The 21,450-nt window shown below is 46.0% G+C and overlaps 1 protein-coding gene across 2 annotated transcripts in view; it reads left to right on the plus strand.

The window, feature by feature from the left end:
* The window catches only part of NYAP2 (neuronal tyrosine-phosphorylated phosphoinositide-3-kinase adaptor 2), a 293,064-nt gene that overhangs the window by 225,552 nt on the left and 46,062 nt on the right, over positions 1–21,450 (plus strand). For both annotated transcript variants that reach the window (XM_063916016.1, XM_063916015.1), the window contains exon 4: positions 18,876–19,961. In XM_063916016.1, the coding sequence (XP_063772086.1) occupies positions 18,876–19,961 (1,086 nt within the window). The remainder of the gene's footprint in view (positions 1–18,875; positions 19,962–21,450) is intronic.

Genomic DNA, 21,450 nt, shown 5'->3' on the forward strand with positions numbered 1-21,450 from the left:
CAGCAGTCGCTCCAGACTGCCCTGCATCACCGCCAGCGGGTGGGCTCGGAATTCTGAGCCTTTTCCTCGCACCCCCAGTTGCGGGAGAATGTGAAGGAGGAGATGTTGACAGGTCGCGTTCCGCTTGACTTGACAATTTTGTCACCAGCAGGTCTTTGCACCCCAGCAGACTTGTGTCTGCCGGAAAGAGAGATCCAAGGTAGGTTTTAAATCTAGGATCGAGCACGGTGGCCAAAATGTAGTGCTCTGATTTCAACAGATTGACCACCCGTGAATCCTTGTTAAGCGAATTAAGGGCTGCATCCACAAGTCCCACATGCCTAGCGGAATCGCTCCCTTTTAGCTCCTTCTTCAATGCCTCCAGCTTCTTCTGCAAAAGCCTGATGAGGGGAATGACCTGACTCAGGCTGGCAGTGTCTGAACTGACTTCACGTGTGGCAAGTTCAAAGGGCATCAGAACCTTGCACAACGTTGAAATCATTCTCCACTGCACTTGAGACAGGTGCATTCCACCTCCTATATCGTGCTCAATTGTATAGGCTTGAATGGCCTTTTGCTGCTCCTCCAACCTCTGAAGCATATAGAGGGTTGAATTCCACCTCGTTACCACTTCTTGCTTCAGATGATGGCAGGGCAGGTTCAGTAGTTTTTGGTGGTGCTCCAGTCTTCTGTACGTGGTGCCTGTACGCCGAAAGTGTCCCGCAATTCTTCTGGCCACCGACAGCATCTCTTGCACGCCCCTGTCGTTTTTTAAAAAATTCTGCACCACCAAATTCAAGGTATGTGCAAAACATGGGACGTGCTGGAATTTGCCCATATTTAATGCACACACAATATTGCTGGCGTTGTCCGATGCCACAAATCCACAGGAGAGTCCAATTGGGGTAAGCCATTCTGCGATGATCTTCCTCAGTTGCCGTAAGAGGTTTTCAGCTGTGTGCGTATTCTGGAAAGCGGTGATACAAAGCGTAGCCTGCCTAGGAGAGAGTTGGCGTTTGCGAGATGCTGCTACTGGTGCCGCCGCTGCTGTTCTTGCGGCGGGAGTCCATACATCTACCCAGTGGGCTGTCACAGTCATATAGTCCTGACCCTGCCCTGCTCCACTTGTCCACATGTCCGTGGTTAAGTGGACATTGGGTACAACTGCATTTTTTAGGAGACTGGTGAGTCTTTTTCTGACGTCCGTGTACATTCTCGGTATCGCCTGCCTACAGAAGTGGAACCTAGATGGTATTTGGTAACGGGGGCACACTGCCTCAATAAATTGTCTAGTTCCCTGTGAACTAACGGCGGATACCGGACGCACGTCTAACACCAACATAGTTGTCAAGGACTCAGTTATCCGCTTTGCAACAGGATGACTGCTGTGATATTTCATCTTCCTCGCAAAGGACTGTTGGACAGTCAATTGCTTACTGGAAGTAGTACAAGTGGGCTTACGACTTCCCCTCTGGGATGACCATCGACTCCCAGCAGCAACAACAGCAGCACCAGCAGCAGTAGGCGTTACACGCAAGGATGCATCGGAGGAATCCCAGGCAGGAGAGGACTCGTCAGAATTGCCAGTGACATGGCCTGCAGGACTATTGGCATTCCTGGGGAAGGAGGAAATTGACACTGAGGGAGTTGGTGGGGTGGTTTGCGTGAGCTTGGTTACAAGAGGAAGGGATTTACTGGTCAGTGGACTGCTTCCGCTGTCGGCCCAAGTTTTTGAACTTGTCACTGACTTATTATGAATGCGCTGCAGGTGACGTATAAGGGAGGATGTTCCGAGGTGGTTAACGTCCTTACCCCTACTTATTACAGCTTGACAAAGGGAACACAGGGCTTGACACCTGTTGTCCGCATTTCTGGTGAAATACTTCCACACCGAAGAGCTGATTTTTTTGGTATTTTCACCAGGCATGTCAACGGCCCTATTCCTCCCACGGACAACAGGTGTCTCCCCGGGTGCCTGACTTAAACAAACCACCTCACCATCAGAATCCTCCTGGTCAATTTCCTCCCCAGCGCCAGCAACACCCATATCCTCCTCATCCTGGTGTACTTCAACACTGACATCTTCAATCTGACTATCAGGAACTGGACTGCGGGTGCTCCTTCCAGCACTTGCAGGGGGCGTGCAAATGGTGGAAGGCGCAAGCTCTTCCCGTCCAGTGTTGGGAAGGACAGGCATCGCAACCGACACAATTGGACTCTCCTTGGGGATTTGTGATTTAGAAGAACGCACAGTTCTTTGCGGTGCTACTGCTTTTGCCAGCTTGAGTCTTTTAATTTTTCTAGCGAGAGGCTGAGTGCCTCCATCCTCATGTGAAGCTGAACCACTAGCCATGAACATAGGCCAGGGCCTCAGCCGTTCCTTGCCACTCCGTGTGGTAAATGGCATATTGGCAAGTTTACGCTTCTCCTCCGACAATTTTATTTTAGGTTTTGGAGTCCTTTTTTTTACTGATATTTGGTGTTTTGGATTTGACATGCTCTGTACTATGACATTGGGCATCGGCCTTGGCAGACGACGTTGCTGGCATTTCATCGTCTCGGCCATGACTAGTGGCAGCAGCTTCAGCACGAGGTGGAAGTGGATCTTGATCTTTCCCTAATTTTGGAACCTCAACATTTTTGTTCTCCATATTTTAATAGGCACAACTAAAAGGCACCTCAGGTAAACAATGGAGATGGATGGATACTAGTATACAATTATGGATGGACTGCCGAGTGCCGACACAGAGGTAGCTACAGCCGTGGACTAACGTACTGTACTGTGTCTGCTGCTAATATAGACTGGTTGATAAAGAGATGTAGTAGTAGTATGTATGTATAAAGAAGAAAGAAAAAAAAACCACGGGTAGGTGGTATACAATTATGGACGGACTGCCCAGTGCCGACACAGAGGTAGCTACAGCCGTGGACTACCGTACTGTACTGTGTCTGCTGCTAATATAGACTGGTTGATAAAGAGATGTAGTAGTAGTATGTATGTATAAAGAAGAAAGAAAAAAAAACCACGGGTAGGTGGTATACAATTATGGACGGACTGCCCAGTGCCGACACAGAGGTAGCTACAGCCGTGGACTACCGTACTGTACTGTGTCTGCTGCTAATATAGACTGGTTGATAAAGAGATGTAGTAGTAGTATGTATGTATAAAGAAGAAAGAAAAAAAAACCACGGGTAGGTGGTATACAATTATGGACGGACTGCCGAGTGCCGACACAGAGGTAGCTACAGCCGTGGACTACCGTACTGTACTGTGTCTGCTGCTAATATAGACTGGTTGATAAAGAGATGTAGTAGTAGTATGTATGTATAAAGAAGAAAGAAAAAAAAACCACGGGTAGGTGGTATACAATTATGGACGGACTGCCCAGTGCCGACACAGAGGTAGCTACAGCCGTGGACTACCGTACTGTACTGTGTCTGCTGCTAATATAGACTGGTTGATAAAGAGATGTAGTAGTAGTATGTATGTATAAAGAAGAAAGAAAAAAAAACCACGGGTAGGTGGTATACAATTATGGACGGACTGCCCAGTGCCGACACAGAGGTAGCTACAGCCGTGGACTACCGTACTGTACTGTGTCTGCTGCTAATATAGACTGGTTGATAAAGAGATGTAGTAGTAGTATGTATGTATAAAGAAGAAAGAAAAAAAAACCACGGGTAGGTGGTATACAATTATGGACGGACTGCCCAGTGCCGACACAGAGGTAGCTACAGCCATGGACTACCGTACTGTACTGTGTCTGCTGCTAATATAGACTGGTTGATAAAGAGATGTAGTAGTAGTATGTATGTATAAAGAAGAAAGAAAAAAAAACCACGGGTTGGTGGTATACAATTATGGACGGACTGCCCAGTGCCGACACAGAGGTAGCTACAGCCGTGGACTACCGTACTGTACTGTGTCTGCTGCTAATATAGACTGGTTGATAAAGAGATGTAGTAGTAGTAGTATGTATGTATAAAGAAGAAAGAAAAAAAAACCACGGGTAGGTGGTATACAATTATGGACGGACTGCCCAGTGCCGACACAGAGGTAGCTACAGCCGTGGACTACCGTACTGTACTGTGTCTGCTGCTAATATAGACTGGTTGATAAAGAGATGTAGTAGTAGTATGTATGTATAAAGAAGAAAGAAAAAAAAAACACGGGTAGGTGGTATACAATTATGGACGGACTGCCCAGTGCCGACACAGAGGTAGCTACAGCCGTGGACTACCGTACTGTACTGTGACTGCTGCTAATATAGACTGGTTGATAAAGAGATGTAGTAGTAGTAGTATGTATGTATAAAGAAGAAAGAAAAAAAACCACGGGTAGGTGGTATACAATTATGGACAGACTGCCGAGTGCCGACACAGAGGTAGCTACAGCCGTGGACTACCGTACTGTACTGTGTCTGCTGCTAATATAGACTGGTTGATAAAGAGATGTAGTAGTAGTATGTATGTATAAAGAAGAAAGAAAAAAAAAACCACGGGTAGGTGGTATACAATTATGGACGGACTGCCGAGTGCCGACACAGAGGTAGCTACAGCCGTGAACTACCGTACTGTGTCTGCTGCGACTGGATGATAAATAATGATATAAAAAATATATATATATCACTACTGCAGCCGGACAGGTATATATTATATAATGACGGACCTGCTGGACACTGTCTGTCAGCAGAATGAGTTTTTTATAGAATAAAAAAAAAAACACCACACAAGTGAAGTCACACGACGAGTGTTTAACTTTTTCAGGCAATCACAATATAGTATACTATACTACTAACTATACTGGTGGTCAGTGTGGTCAGGTCACTGGTCAGTCACACTGGCAGTGGCACTCCTGCAGCAAAAGTGTGCACTGTTTAATTTTAATAATAATATGTACTCCTGGCTCCTGCTATAACCTATAACTGGCACTGCAGTGCTCCCCAGTCTCCCCCACAATTATAAGATGTGTGAGCTGAGCACAGTCAGATATATACATAGATGATGCAGCACACTGGGCTGAGCAGTGCACACAGATATGGTATGTGACTGAGTCACTGTGTATCGTTTTTTTCAGGCAGAGAACGGATATATTAAATAAAACTGCACTGTCTGGTGGTCACTGTGGTCAGTCACTAGTAAACTCTGCACTCTCTACAGTTCTACAGTACTCCTAAGCTCCAGTAAATCAGGTCAATCTCTCTCTCTCTCTCTTCTAATCTAAATGGAGAGGACGCCAGCCACGTCCTCTCCCTATCAATCTCAATGCACGTGTGAAAATGGCGGCGACGCGCGGCTCCTTATATAGAATCCGAGTCTCGCGAGAATCCGACAGCGTCATGATGACGTTCGGGCGCGCTCGGGTTAACCGAGCAAGGCGGGAAGATCCGAGTCGCTCGGACCCGTGAAAAAAAACATGAAGTTCGTGCGGGTTCGGATTCAGAGAAACCGAACCCGCTCATCTCTAATTATATATACATATATATTGATTTCATCTCATTATCATCCAGTCTATATTATCAGCAGACACAGTACGGTAGTCCACGGCTGTAGCTACCTCTGTGTCGGCACTCGGCAGTCCATCCATAATTGTATACCACCTACCCGTGTTTTTTTTTTCTTTCTTCTTTATACATACTACTATAGTAGCTTACTGTAGCAGTCTGCGGTGCTGCTGAGCTGACAGTGTCCAGCAGGTCCGTCATCAGTCATTACATAATAAATATATATACCTGTCCGGCTGCAGTACTAGTGATATTATATATATATATATATATATATTGATTTCATCTCATTATCATCCAGTCTATATTAGCAGCAGACACAGTACGGTAGTCCACGGCTGTAGCTACCTCTGTGTCGGCAGTCGCTCGTCCATCCATAATTGTATACCACCTACCCGTGTTTTTTTTTTCTTTCTTCTTTATACATACTACTATAGTAGCTTACTGTAGCAGTCTGCGGTGCTGCTGAGCTGACAGTGTCCAGCAGGTCCATCATCAGTCATTACATAATAAATATATCTACCTGTCCGGCTGCAGTACTAGTGTGATATTATATATATATATATATATATTGATTTCATCTCATTATCATCCAGTCTATATTAGCAGCAGACACAGTACGGTAGTCCACGGCTGTAGCTACATCTTTGTCGGCAGTCGCTCGTCCATCCATAATTGTATACCACCTACCCGTGGTTTTTTTTCTTTCTTTCTTCTTTATACATACTACTATAGTAGCTTACTGTAGCAGTCAGCGGTGCTGCTGAGCTGACAGTGTCCAGCAGGTCCGTCATCAGTCATTACATAATAAATATATCTACCTGTCCGGCTGCAGTACTAGTGTGATATTATATATATATATATATATATATATATATATATTGATTTCATCTCATTATCATCCAGTCTATATTAGCAGCAGACACAGTACGGTAGTCCACGGCTGTAGCTACCTCTGTGTCGGCAGTCGCTCGTCCATCCATAAGTATACTAGTATCCATCCATCTCCATTGTTTACCTGAGGTGCCTTTTAGTTGTGCCTATTAAAATATGGAGAACAAAAATGTTGAGGTTCCAAAATTAGGGAAAGATCAAGATCCACTTCCACCTCGTGCTGAAGCTGCTGCCACTAGTCATGGCCGAGACGATGAAATGCCAGCAACGTCGTCTGCCAAGGCCGATGCCCAATGTCATAGTACAGAGCATGTAAAATCCAAAACACCAAATATCAGTAAAAAAAGGACTCCAAAATCTAAAATAAAATTGTCGGAGGAGAAGCGTAAACTTGCCAATATGCCATTTACCACACGGAGTGGCAAGGAACGGCTGAGGCCCTGGCCTATGTTCATGGCTAGTGGTTCAGCTTCACATGAGGATGGAAGCACTTAGCCTCTCGCTAGAAAAATGAAAAGACTCAAGCTGGCAAAAGCACCGCAAAGAACTGTGCATTCTTCGAAATCCCAAATCCACAAGGAGAGTCCAATTGTGTCGGTTGCGATGCCTGACCTTCCCAACACTGGACGTGAAGAGCATGCGCCTTCCACCATTTGCACGCCCCCTGCAAGTGCTGGAAGGAGCACCCGCAGTCCAGTTCCTGATAGTCAGATTGAAGATGTCAGTGTTGAAGTACACCAGGATGAGGAGGATATGGGTGTTGCTGGCGCTGGGGAGGAAATTGACAAGGAGGATTCTGATGGTGAGGTGGTTTGTTTAAGTCAGGCACCCGGGGAGACACCTGTTGTCCGTGGGAGGAATATGGCCGTTGACATGCCTGGTGAAAATACCAAAAAAATCAGCTCTTCGGTGTGGAAGTATTTCAACAGAAATGCGGACAACATTTGTCAAGCCGTGTGTTGCCTTTGTCAAGCTGTAATAAGTAGGGGTAAGGACGTTAACCACCTCGGAACATCCTCCCTTATACGTCACCTGCAGCGCATTCATAATAAGTCAGTGAGAAGTTCAAAAACTTTGGGCGACAGCGGAAGCAGTCCACTGACCAGTAAATCCCTTCCTCTTGTAACCAAGCTCACGCAAACCACCCCACCAACTCCCTCAGTGTCAATTTCCTCCTTCCCCAGGAATGCCAATAGTCCTGCAGGCCATGTCACTGGCAATTCTGACGATTCCTCTCCTGCCTGGGATTCCTCCGATGCATCCTTGCGTGTAACGCCTACTGCTGCTGGCGCTGCTGTTGTTGCTGCTGGGAGTCGATGGTCATCCCAGAGGGGAAATCGTAAGACCACTTTCACTACTTCCACCAAGCAATTGACTGTCCAACAGTCCTTTGCGAGGAAGATGAAATATCACAGCAGTCATCCTGCTGCAAAGCGGATAACTGAGGCCTTGGCATCCTGGGTGGTGAGAAACGTGGTTCCGGTATCCATCATTACTGCAGAGCCAACTAGAGACTTGTTGGAGGTACTGTGTCCCCGGTACCAAATACCATCTAGGTTCCATTTCTCTAGGCAGGCGATACCGAAAATGTACACAGACCTCAGAAAAAGAGTCACCAGTGTCCTAAAAAATGCAGCTGTACCCAATGTCCACTTAACCACGGACATGTGGACAAGTGGAGCAGGGCAGGGTCAGGACTATATGACTGTGACAGCCCACTGGGTAGATGTATGGACTCCCGCCGCAAGAACAGCAGCAGCGGCACCAGTAGCAGCATCTCGCAAACGCCAACTCTTTCCTAGGCAGGCTACGCTTTGTATCACCGGTTTCCAGAATACGCACACAGCTGAAAACCTCTTACGGCAACTGAGGAAGATCATCGCGGAATGGCTTACCCCAATTGGACTCTCCTGTGGATTTGTGGCATCGGACAACGCCAGCAATATTGTGTGTGCATTAAATATGGGCAAATTCCAGCACGTCCCATGTTTTGCACATACCTTGAATTTGGTGGTGCAGAATTTTTTAAAAAACGACAGGGGCGTGCAAGAGATGCTGTCGGTGGCCAGAAGAATTGCGGGACACTTTCGGCGTACAGGCACCACGTACAGAAGACTGGAGCAACACCAAAAACGCCTGAACCTGCCCTGCCATCATCTGAAGCAAGAAGTGGTAACGAGGTGGAATTCAACCCTATATATGCTTCAGAGGTTGGAGGAGCAGCAAAAGGCCATTCAAGCCTATACAATTCAGCACGATATAGGAGGTGGAATGCACCTGACTCAAGCGCAGTGGAGAATGATTTCAACGTTGTGCAAGGTTCTGCTGCCCTTTGAACTTGCCACACGTGAAGTCAGTTCAGACACTGCCAGCCTGAGTCAGGTCATTCCCCTCATCAGGCTTTTGCAGAAGAAGCTGGAGACATTGAAGGAGGAGCTAACACGGATTCCGCTAGGCATGTGGGACTTGTGGATGGAGCCCTTAATTCGCTTAACAAGGATTCACGGGTGGTCAATCTGTTGAAATCAGAGCACTACATTTTGGCCACCGTGCTCGATCCTAGATTTAAAACCTACCTTGGATCTCTCTTTCCGGCAGACACAAGTCTGCTGGGTTTCAAAGACCTGCTGGTGAGAAAATTGTCAAGTCAAGCGGAACGCGACCTGTCAACATCTCCTCCTTCACATTCTCCCGCAACTGGGGGTGCGAGGAAAAGGCTCAGAATTCCGAGCCCACCCGCTGGCGGTGATGCAGGGCAGTCTGGAGCGACTGCTGATGCTGACATCTGGTCCGGACTGAAGGACCTGTCAACGATTACGGACATGTCGTCTACTGTCACTGCATATGATTCTCTCCCCATTGAAAGAATGGTGGAGGATTATATGAGTGACCGCATCCAAGTAGGCACGTCACACAGTCCGTACTTATACTGGCAGGAAAAAGAGGCAATTTGGAGGCCCTTGCACAAACTGGCTTTATTCTACCTAAGTTGCCCTCCCACAAGTGTGTACTCCGAAAGAGTGTTTAGTGCCGCCGCTCACCTTGTCAGCAATCGGCGTACGAGGTTACTTCCAGAAAATGTGGAGAAGATGATGTTCATTAAAATGAATTATAATCAATTCCTCCGTGGAGACATTGACCAGCAGCAATTGCCTCCACAAAGTACACAGGGAGCTGAGATGGTGGATTCCAGTGGGGACGAATTGATAATCTGTGAGGAGGGGGATGTACACGGTGATATATCGGAGGATGATGATGAGGTGGACATCTTGCCTCTGTAGAGCCAGTTTGTGCAAGGAGAGATTAATTGCTTCTTTTTTGGTGGGGGTCCAAACCAACCCGTCATTTCAGTCACAGTCGTGTGGCAGACCCTGTCACTGAAATGATGGGTTGGTTAAAGTGTGCATGTCCTGTTTATACAACATAAGGGTGGGTGGGAGGGCCCAAGGACAATTCCATCTTGCACCTCTTTTTTCTTTAATTTTTCTTTGCGTCATGTGCAGTTTGGGGAGTGTTTTTTGGAAGGGCCATCCTGCGTGACACTGCAGTGCCACTCCTAGATGGGCCCGGTGTTTGTGTCGGCCACTAGGGTCGCTTATCTTACTTACACAGCTACCTCATTGCGCCTCTTTTTTTCTTTGCGTCATGTGCTGTTTGGGGAGTGTTTTTTGGAAGGGCCATCCTGCGTGACACTGCAGTGCCACTCCTAGATGGGCCAGGTGTTTGTGTCAGCCACTAGGGTCGCTTATCTTACTCACACAGCTACCTCATTGCGCCTCTTTTTTTCTTTGCGTCATGTGCTGTTTGGGGAGGGTTTTTTGGAAGGGACATCCTGCGTGACACTGCAGTGCCACTCCTAGATGGGCCAGGTGTTTGTGTCGGCCACTAGGGTCGCTTATCTTACTCACACAGCTACCTCATTGCGCCTCTTTTTTTCTTTGCGTCATGTGCTGTTTGGGGAGGGTTTTTTGGAAGGGCCATCCTGCGTGACACTGCCGTGCCACTCCTAGATGGGCCAGGTGTTTGTGTCGGCCACTAGGGTCGCTTATCTTACTCACACAGCTACCTCATTGCGCCTCTTTTTTTCTTTGCGTCATGTGCTGTTTGGGGAGGGTTTTTTGGAAGGGCCATCCTGCGTGACACTGCAGTGCCACTCCTAGATGGGCCAGGTGTTTGTGTCGGCCACTAGGGTCGCTTATCTTACTCACACAGCTACCTCATTGCGCCTCTTTTTTTCTTTGCGTCATGTGCTGTTTGGGGAGGGTTTTTTGGAAGGGCCATCCTGCGTGACACTGCAGTGCCACTCCTAGATGGGCCAGGTGTTTGTGTCGGCCACTAGGGTCGCTTAGCTTAGTCATCCAGCGACCTCGGTGCAAATTTTAGGACTAAAAATAATATTGTGAGGTGTGAGGTATTCAGAATAGACTGAAAATGAGTGGAAATTATGGTTATTGAGGTTAATAATACTATGGGATCAAAATGACCCCCAAATTCTATGATTTAAGCTGTTTTTTAGTGTTTTTTGAAAAAAACACCCGAATCCAAAACACACCCGAATCCGACAAAAAAAATTCGGTGAGGTTTTGCCAAAACGCGGTCGAACCCAAAACACGGCCGCGGAACCGAACCCAAAACCCGAAAAATTTCAAGTGCACATCTCTATTATATAGGAGTACAGTGCAGAGTTTTGCTGACCAGTGACCACCAGTATTATATGTTCTCTGCCTGAAAAACGCTCCATATCTGTGCTCAGTGTGCTGCATATATCTGTGCTCACACTGCTTTATTGTGGGGACTGGGGACCACCAGTATTATATAGGAGGAGTACAGTGCAGAGTTTTGCTGACCAGTTTCCAGTGACCACCAGTATTATACTTTCTCTGCTTGAAAAACGCTCCATATCTGTGCTCAGCGTGCTGCATATATCTGTGCTCACACTGCTTTATTGTGGGGACTGGGGACCACCAGTATTATATAGGAGGAGTACAGTGCAGAGTTTTGCTGACCAGTGACCAGTGACCACCAGTATTATACGTTCTCTGGCTGAAAAACGCTCCATATCTGTGCTCAGTGTGCTGCATATATCTGTGCTCACACTGCTTTATTGTGGGGACTGGGGACCAGCAGTACTATATAGGAGGAGTACAGTGCAGAGTTTTGCTGACCAGTGACCACCAGTATTATACGTTCTCTGCCTGAAAAACGCTCCATATCTGTGCTCAGTGTGCTGCATATATCTGTGCTCACACTGCTTTATTGTGGGGACTGGGGACCACCAGTATTATATAGGAGGAGTACAGTGCAGAGTTTTGCTGACCAGTGACCACCAGTATTATACGTTCTCTGCCTGAAAAACGCTCCATATCTGTGCTGCATTGTAGTATATAGTAGGAGTACAGTGCATAATTTTGCTGACCACCAGTATATAATATAAAGCAGTACGGTACAGAAGGCCACTGCTCTACCTACCTCTGTGTCGTCAATTATACTATCCATCCATACCTGTGGTGCATTTCAGTTTTGCACAGTTTGCTGACCACCAGTATATAATATATAGCAGGACGGTACAGAAGGCCACTGCTCTACCTACCTCTGTGTCATCAAGTATACTATCCATACATACCTGTGATGCATTTCAGTTGTGCGCAGTATATATAGTAGTAGGCCATTGCTATTGATACTGGCATATAATTCCACACATTAAAAAATGGAGAACAAAAATGTGGAGGGTAAAATAGGGAAAGATCAAGATCCACGTCCACCTCGTGCTGAAGCTACTGCCACTAGTCATGGCCAAGACGATGAAATGCCATCAACGTCGTCTGCCAAGGCCGATGCACAATGTCATAGTAGAGAGCATGTAAAATCCCAAAAAATAAAGCTCAGTAAAATGACCCAAAAATCTAAATCAAAATCGTCGGAGGAGAAGCGTAAACTTGCCAATGTGCCATTTACGACACAGAGTGGCAAGGAACGGCTGAGGCCCTGGCCTATGTTCAAGGCTAGTGGTTCAGCTTCACCTGAGGATGGAAGCACTCATCCTCCTGCTAGAAAACTTAAAAGAGTTAAGATGGCAAAAGCACAGCAAAAAACTGTGCGTTCTTCTAAATCACAAATCCCCAAGGAGAGTCCAATTGTGTCGGTTGCGATGCCTGTCCTTCCCAACACTGGACGGGAAGAGCTTGCGCCTTCCACCATTTGCACGCCCCCTGCAATTGCTGGAAGGAGCACCCGCAGTCCAGTTCCTGATAGTCAAATTGAAGATGTCACTGTTGAAGTACACCAGGATGAGGATATGGGTGTTGCTGGCGCTGGGGAGGAAATTGACAAGGAGGATTCTGATGGTGAGGTGGTTTGTTTAAGTCAGGCACCCGGGGAGACACCTGTTGTCCGTGGGACGAATATGGCCATTGACATGCCTGGTCAAAATACAAAAAAAAATCACCTCTTCGGTGTGGAATTATTTCAACAGAAATGCGGACAACTGGTGTCAAGACGTGTGTTGCCTTTGTCAAGCTGTAATAAGTAGGGGTAAGGACGTTAACCACCTCGGAACATCCTCCCTTATACGTCACCTGGACCGCATTCATCAGAAGTCAGTGACAAGTTCAAAAACTTTGGATGACAGTGGAAGCAGTCCACTGACCACTAAATCCCTTCCTCTTGTAACCAAGCTCCTGCAAACCACACCACCAACTCCCTCAGTGTCAATTTCCTCCTTAGACAGGAAGCCAATAGTCCTGCAGGCCATGTCGCTGTCAAGTCTGACGAGTCCTCTCCTGCCTGGGATTACTCCGATGCATCCTTGAGTGTAACGCCTACTGCTGCTGGCGCTGCTATTGTTGCTGCTGGGAGTCAATCGTCATCCCAGAGGGGAAGTCGGAAGACCACTTGTACTACTTCCAGTAAGCAATTGACTGTCCAACAGTCCTTTGCGAGGAAGATGAAATATCACAGCAGTCATCCTGCTGCAAAGCGGATAACTCAGGCCTTGGCAGCCTGGGCAGTGAGAAACGTGTGTCCGGTATCCACCGTTAATTCACAAGCAACTAGAGACTTGATTGAGGTACTGTGTCCCCGGTACCAAATACCATCTAGGTTCCATTTTTCTAGGCAGGCGATACCGAAAATGTACAGACGTCAGAAAAAGAGTCACCAGTGTCCTAAAAAATGCAGTTTTACCCAATGTCCACTTAACCACGGACATGTGGACAAGTGGAGCAGAGCAGACTCAGGACTGTATGACTGTGACAGCCCACTGGGTAGATGTATTGCCTCCCGCAGCAAGAACAGCAGCGGCGGCGCCAGTAGCAGCATCTCGCAAATGCCAACTCGTTCCTAGGCAGGCTATGCTTTGTATCACCGCTTTCCATAAGAGGCACACAGCTGACAACCTCTTATGGAAACTGAGGAACATCATCGCAGAATGGCTTACCCCAATTGGACTCTCCTGGGGATTTGTGACATCGGACAACGCCACCAATATTGTGCGTGCATTACATCTGGGCAAATTCCAGCACGTCCCATGTTTTGCACATACATTGAATTTGGTGGTGAAGAATTATTTAAAAAACGACAGGGGCGTGCAAGAGATGCTGTCAGTGGCCCGAAGAATTGCGGGCCACTTTCGGCATTCAGCCACCGCATGCCGAAGACTGGAGCACCAGCAAACACTCCTGAACCTGCCCTGCCATCATCTGAAGCAAGAGGTGGTAACGAGGTGGAATTCAACCCTCTATATGCTTCAGAGGATGGAGGAGCAGCAAAAGGCCATTCAAGCCTATACATCTGCCTACGATATAGGCAAAGGAGGGGGAATGCACCTGACTCAAGCGCAGTGGAGAATGATTTCAACGTTGTGCAAGGTTCTGCAACCCTTTGAACTTGCCACACGTGAAGTCAGTTCAGACACTGCCAGCCTGAGTCAGGTCATTCCCCTCATCAGGCTTTTGCAGAAGAAGCTGGAGACATTGAAGGAGGAGCTAAAACAGAGCGATTCCGCTAGGCATGTGGGACTTGTGGATGGAGCCCTTCATTCGCTTAACCAGGATTCACGGGTGGTCAATCTGTTGAAATCAGAGCACTACATGTTGGCCACCGTGCTCGATCCTAGATTTAAAACCTACGTTGTATCTCTCTTTCCGGCAGATACAAGTCTGCAGAGGTTCAAAGACCTGCTGGTGAGAAAATTGTCAAGTCAAGCGGAACGTGACCTGTCAACAGCTCCTCCTTCACATTCTCCCGCAACTGGGGGTGCGAGGAAAAGGCTAAGAATTCCGAGCCCACCCGCTGGCGGTGATGCAGGGCAGTCTGGAGCGAGTGCTGAAATCTGGTCCGGACTGAAGGACCTGCCAACGATTACTGACATGTCGTCTATGATTCTGTCACCATTGAAAGAATGGTGGAGGATTATATGAGTGACCGCATCCAAGTAGGCACGTCAGACAGTCCGTACGTATACTGGCAGGAAAAAGAGGCAATTTGGAGGCCCTTGCAGAAACTGGCTTTATTTTACCTAAGTTGCCTCCCCTCCAGTGTGTACTCCGAAAGAGTGTTTAGTGCAGCCGCTCACCTTGTCAGCAATCGGCATACAAGGTTACTTCCAGAAAATGTGGAGAAGATGATGTTCATCAAAATGAATTATAATCAATTCCTCCGTGGAGACATTCACCAGCAATTGCCTCCAGAAAGTACACAGGGACCTGAGATGGTGGATTCCAGTGGGGACGAATTAATAATCTGTGAGGAGGGGGATGTACACAGTGAAAGGGGTGAGGAATCGGACGAACAGGAGGAGGTGGACATCTTGCCTCTGTAGAGCCAGTTTGTGCAAGGAGAGATTGATTGCTTCTTTTTTGGTGGAGGCCCAAACCAACCAGTCATTTCAGTCACAGTCGTGTGGCAGACCCTGTGGCTGAAATGATGGGTTTGTTAAAGTGTGCATGTCCTGTTTATACAACATAAGGGTGGGTGGGAGGGCCCAAGGACAATTCCATCTTGCACCTCTTTTTTCTTTCATTTTTCTTTGCATCATGTGCTGTTTGGGGACTATTTTTTGAAGTGCCATCCTGTCTGACATTGCAGTGCCACTCCTAGATGGGCCAGGTGTTTGTGTCGGCCACTTGGGTCGCTTAGCTTAGTCACACAGCTACCTCATTGTGCCTCTTTTTTTCTTTGCATCATGTGCTGTTTGGAGACAATTTTTTTAATCTGCCATCCTGTCTGACACTGCAGTGCCACTCCTAGATGGGCCAGGTATTTGTGTCGGCCACTTGGGTCGCTTAGCTTAGTCATCCAGCGACCTCGGTGCAAATTTTAGGACTAAAAATAATATTGTGAGGTGTGAGGTGTTCAGAATAGACTGGAAATGAGTAGAAATTATGGTTATTGAGGTTAATAATACTATGGGATCAAAATTACCCCAAAATTCTATGATTTAAGCTGTTTTTGAGGGTTTTTTGTAAAAAAACACCCAAATCCAAAACACACCCGAATCCGACAAAAAATTTTCAGGGAGGTTATGCCAAAACGCGTCCGAATCCAAAACACGGCCGTGGAACCGAATCCAAAACCAAAACACAAAACCCGAAAAATGTCCGGTGCACATCACTAGTGTATATGTATATATATATATATATATATGTATATATACATGCAAAATCTGACACTCTTCGGGAACACATACATAATTGCTTTACCGGGTGCCCTCCACGACGGATGTCCTGCACTGACGCATCCCCATATATTCTGCAACTCGGCGGCACTCCGGTCAATAATCACACGTTAGACAGGCAGGTTTGGTTTGCAACGTTTCAACGTTGTTTAATAATGCTTTTGTCAAGCAGTATATGTATAGCGCTTGACAAAAGCGTCATTAAACAACGCTGAAATGTTGCAAACTAAGCCTGCTTGTCTAACGTGTAAGTATTGACCAGAGTGCCGCCGAGTTGCAGAATGCATATATATATATATATATATATATATATATACACACACACACACACACTGTATGTACAGTTAATATATACTGTGTGTATGTATATATATATATATATATATATATAACCCACAGGCAACTTGCAGCCCAGAGTACAAAAAGATGTGAATTTGCTATAGAAAAATTCAACTTGAACAGACTATATACACACACGTTCACACGCACACACGCTCACTCACATTAATACAATTACATACTGTACATACACACTCATCATAAACACTCTGCTGTGCCTCCACTGCAAGCCCTCTGACAGGCACAATTCTAGCTACCTCATTGTAATGTAGCCGGATACCCACCGCTCCGGAGCGCAGTCTACTTGATTGCCCGCTATCAGCTGCAGTTTCCGCCGCTACAGATAACCCGCAGCTCTCCCCAGCTCAGTCATTTCCTGTGCACTGGAGAGCACAGAAAACTCTAGCTGAGGAGCTGTCGGGCAGCAGCTCAGATCATATTGAAAAAGGGAGGGTGAAATCCTTAATGGCGCTTCTAGTAAACCGATTGCTGCCTTCTTGGTCCAACGGTGGACTTATCCCAGGTAGTCCAAAAGTGGAACAGAAAGAGTTGTGGTGGTGTGGACTAGATGGCGCTATCGCTCAAGTGGTGATGGTGAATATGAGAGTGCTCAAAAAAATACTTAGCTGTGCCGTCTCCGGACGGAAAGTCAAGGGTGTTCAATGTTCAATCATTGATAGAGAGCTCAACCGTGTTAAAAAAAATAGGAAAATGAAACAGAAGTATACAATGTGTAGTATTGTCGCGTGAAACAAAATGAGGCAATAACGTAGTCTACGGTTTTTGCCGATAGGCTAGTAGGCTTCACTAGGCAATGTGAATGGTCAGAGAATTGGTGATCTTTTTAAACCAACAAATTGAGAGAGTGTTCTCATATAAACACACCTGACTTACAAAAAGACAGGTGTTGACATGCCCATAAAGGTATCTTTTCAAGATGTGACGTGCTCTTTATCAATTGGTGGTTGAAGACCAGGATCTAAATGGTATCTGCTATTGTGAGAGAGGGGCGTACCTAACACTCACGTGAAGGACGGTCGATATCCTCATATAGCGGTTTCTTTCAAGGACATCGTTCCAAAGGGGTTATCATGGTGGTTAAATATCCGATGCCGGATAATTAAGCAGACGCTCATGAGCAAATCTTTATGTACCTGCAGCTCAATCTCCGTAAGTTTACAGCTCACCATTCATCGAGTCTAGCAATGTCACAAAAGGCATCCGGAGTACCATAGCGATGCTCGCCGAGAGCTGAATGCCTAGAGGCGGCGTAACATCCCGTGCGTCACAGCACAACGTCTAATTCCCGGCCACAATCTGCAGTAACGCATGTCTCCGGTTCTGGTCCTTGCAGCCTTCCTGTTAGCTGGCTGGTTTGGCTGCGGTGGATAGGAGCTGCGGCAGCAAGGTCCTCCGGTGTGGCTGCCGGGTGTCTGGAGGCCACACCACCACAACTCTTTCAGCAGCTCAGATCATGGCTGTGGCAGGCACTGTAAAGATGGAAACACTGTCTTTGTCTACAAAAAAATCTCAGACCGTCAGGGGGGGTTTCTGGGTACTCAGAAACCCCCCCTGCGTGTGCTACTGGTTTGGATTTGTGCAAGGGTCACAAAGACATCAGTCTGGGCTGAACTAGAGCAGGGTTTTGTTCCTAGCTCATCATTGTTTCCTATTTCTTACTTTGTACTTTAATTATTACTGGATTAAAGGGGGAGGCCAGGGCAGTCTAGGTCCAACTGCCCACCACTAACTGAGAACAGATGACTGCTACAGTAAGTAGCTCCTGGCTCCTAAGTCCCTTAAACATAACATCACATCTGTGGAGCTTCAGATAGGCAAAACTGCTCTGTATGCTGCAGGACAGTTCAAAAGATTGTAAGGCCACAAAGTCATCAGGAGGCTCAGAGGTGAGTACAGGTAGTAGTTGGGATGCATATTGGAGCACACTGTGGGGAAATTTACTAAGGTGGGAGTTTTTTAGGACTGGTGATGTTGCCCATAGCAACCAATCAGATTCTACTTAACATTTGTCTAGCTGCTTCTAGAAGATAATAGATACAATCTGATTGGTTGCTATGGGCAACATCACCAGTTCTAAAAATCTCCCACCTTAGTAAATTTACCCCTGTGTGTCATACTGTTGCACTGTGTCATACTATTGCACAGTAGTAGTACTTAAGTATTTTAACTCCTACAAATGTATTAGTGTATCTGCTGAAGCTATATGACTGTGTAGATACAGTAGATAGATGGATGGATAGATAGATAGATAGATAGATAGATAGATAGATAGATAGATAGATAGATTTGTGAAAAGTGTATTACAATGTCTTTTCCAGTTGTGTCGTATTGCATTTAAATTTGCTGCCCATTTAAATATAGGGATATACATTATAAATGTGATAGACCGTGCTCTGTTCATATAAATGAATACAGTGTGGGAAATATGTTTGTCTATAAACTTTTTTTTTTCTTTGCTTTCTCAGTGGCAGCAAAGCAAAGACCCCACAGCGATGAATATACGAAGAAGATTCCTCCACCAAAACCCAAGCGAAACCCAACCACTCATCTTAGCACATCATTTGATGAGACATACATTAAAAAACATGGTCCAATGAAGAGTAGTTTGTTTAGAGAAGCATCTTCATCTCAAATCTACAGTTCTACTCTAGGCAGACAGGAAGAACCTGTTTATATAGAAATGGTAGGAAATATTTTAAGGGACTTTAAAAGGGATGAGGAAGACCAATGTGAAGCAGTATATGAAGAAATGAAATACCCCATATTTGACGATGTAGGACAAGATACCAGATATCTCTATGACTTAGATCAAGTAAGTTGCTCTTCTCAGTGTGCTACTCCCACAGTGCCTGACTTAGAATTCACAAAGTCCTCCGTGCCATCAACACCCAAGGGCCAGGTTTGTGACATTCCCCCTCCATTTCCAAATCTACTTTCTCAAAGGCCTCCTTTATTGGTGTTTCCACCAGCACCAGCACAATGTTCACCAAATTCAGATGAATCTCCTTTAACTCCCCTTGAAGTTGCAAAGCTTCCTGTATTGGAAAATGTGGCTTATATCAAGCAGCAAGCTGCTGCTTCACCATCTCCACTACCAACAGCCACTACAGGACATCAGAAAGTGGAAAAAGACCAAACTATTGTGTCCCATGGAACTACTTCATCTGGTCATTCATCTTCACCACCACATCCTTCAAACACATACAGAACACAGTCTCCACATGGTTACCCTAAAAGTCATTCTGCTTCTCCCTCTCCTGTGAGCATTGGTAGGTCTCTGACTCCTCTAAGCCTCAAAAGACCTCCACCCTATGATTCTGTGAATTCAGGAAGTTTATCAAGAAGTTCTCCATCAGTGCCTCATTCTAGAAACACGATACAAGAAGGGAAGTCAATCAATGCATCTACCAGTACATACTGTTCATTGCAAAGCAACTCACGTTCTAGAACACCGACAAGTCCCCTGGAAGAATTATCAAACCTCTTTACCTCAGGAAGGAGTCTGCTGAGGAGGCCCTCCAGTGGAAGACGTTCTAAAGAACCTTCTGAGAGTAAGTGAAACAGTATGTGTAATATGAAGAATACATTCATGTAATTTACAGTACTATAACCAATTGTAAAACTCTTGGTAAAGTTTAATAACATAAGCATTTTCAGACACCTTAAAGGAACTTAAAATTGTTTTTATTTAAATAAAGATAAATAGCTTTTTATATTTTTGTAACTCTCACTTTCAGTCAGTAATGATGAATCAGTGTTATGATTACTTAATTTTCTTTCTGCAGATATCTACACAAAGAGTGTATGTCTCTTTACATGTAATACACTATCTATAATAAGTGATTAATTATTTAGGAAGGGTTGCAAGATGCGTAAAATAAAACTGATGTGACATGGTAAGAATTTTATATTTACCATTTAAAGAAGTTTAAAAATTAGAAGAGAAATGCAGGAAATGGAGGGAAAGAACAAACAGAAATGGAAAAGTTACTTTAGTAATGTGGAATAAATAGCTAGTATTGTAGCACCATGCGTCAGTGTCCATGCTAAAATGCAAATAGCTTTCAGGTATGGTCTATGTGATGTTCCCTGCATTCTACAATGTGGGGTTAATGTTGTGCAATCCAGTGTGTAATAAGATTGCTACATATATTTTAAAAAAAAGAAAACATGCTCCATCCATATATTATTGGTACGGGATGTACCGGTTATGTGACCGGCGGTCTCACAATACCAACACTGTGATCCCGCCCTCTCACAATGCCGATAGTCGGCATGCCGACTACAGTAACTATTCCCATGCATGGGAGTCCACACTCGCCACCGAGCCCACAGTTTGGCAAGCACAGCACGCCCGAAAGGGGCTTCGTTGTGCTCACCCCCCCCCCCACCGCCGGGCATCTAAAAGCCGGGATCCCGGTGTTGGTATGGTGACCGGCAGTCTCCTGACTGCCAGTCACGTGAATCCAACCCATTGGTACTATTATGTATTTATATAGAGCCAGCACGGTCTGCATGCTGTAGTTGGAGACAAAGACAGTAATGAAACATTCTGGGTGTGAAAGGACTGAAAAATCAGCAAGATTAGAATCTAGGGAAATATGAGCTTGGCACATGAGGTTATGTGCTACTTACTACGGATTGGGTTCGTGTGACAGGCGCTTGGGATCCCACCGGTCATCATACCAATGCCGGCATCCCAAGCTTTAGATTGCAGATGGAGTACACGGCGGTCACATAACTACATCCCCTTACTGCTGGGGGCATATAATGTGTATCCGGCACTGGGGGCATTTGTGTATCTGGCAGCACTGGGGGCATTTGTGTATCTGGCCGCACTGGGGCCATTTGTGTATCTGGCAGCACTGGGGGCATTTGTGTATCTGGCAGCACTGGGGGCATTTGTGTATCTGGCAACACTGTGGGAGCATTTGTGTATCTGGCAGCACTGTGTGGGCATATAATGTGTATCTGGCAGCACTGCTGGGGGCATTTGTGTATCTGGCAGCACCGCTGGGGTCATTTGTGTATCTTGGCAGC

This window comes from Pseudophryne corroboree, chromosome 4 (assembly GCF_028390025.1).
Source record: "Pseudophryne corroboree isolate aPseCor3 chromosome 4, aPseCor3.hap2, whole genome shotgun sequence".
In the NCBI taxonomy this organism is placed as follows: domain Eukaryota; kingdom Metazoa; phylum Chordata; class Amphibia; order Anura; family Myobatrachidae; genus Pseudophryne; species Pseudophryne corroboree.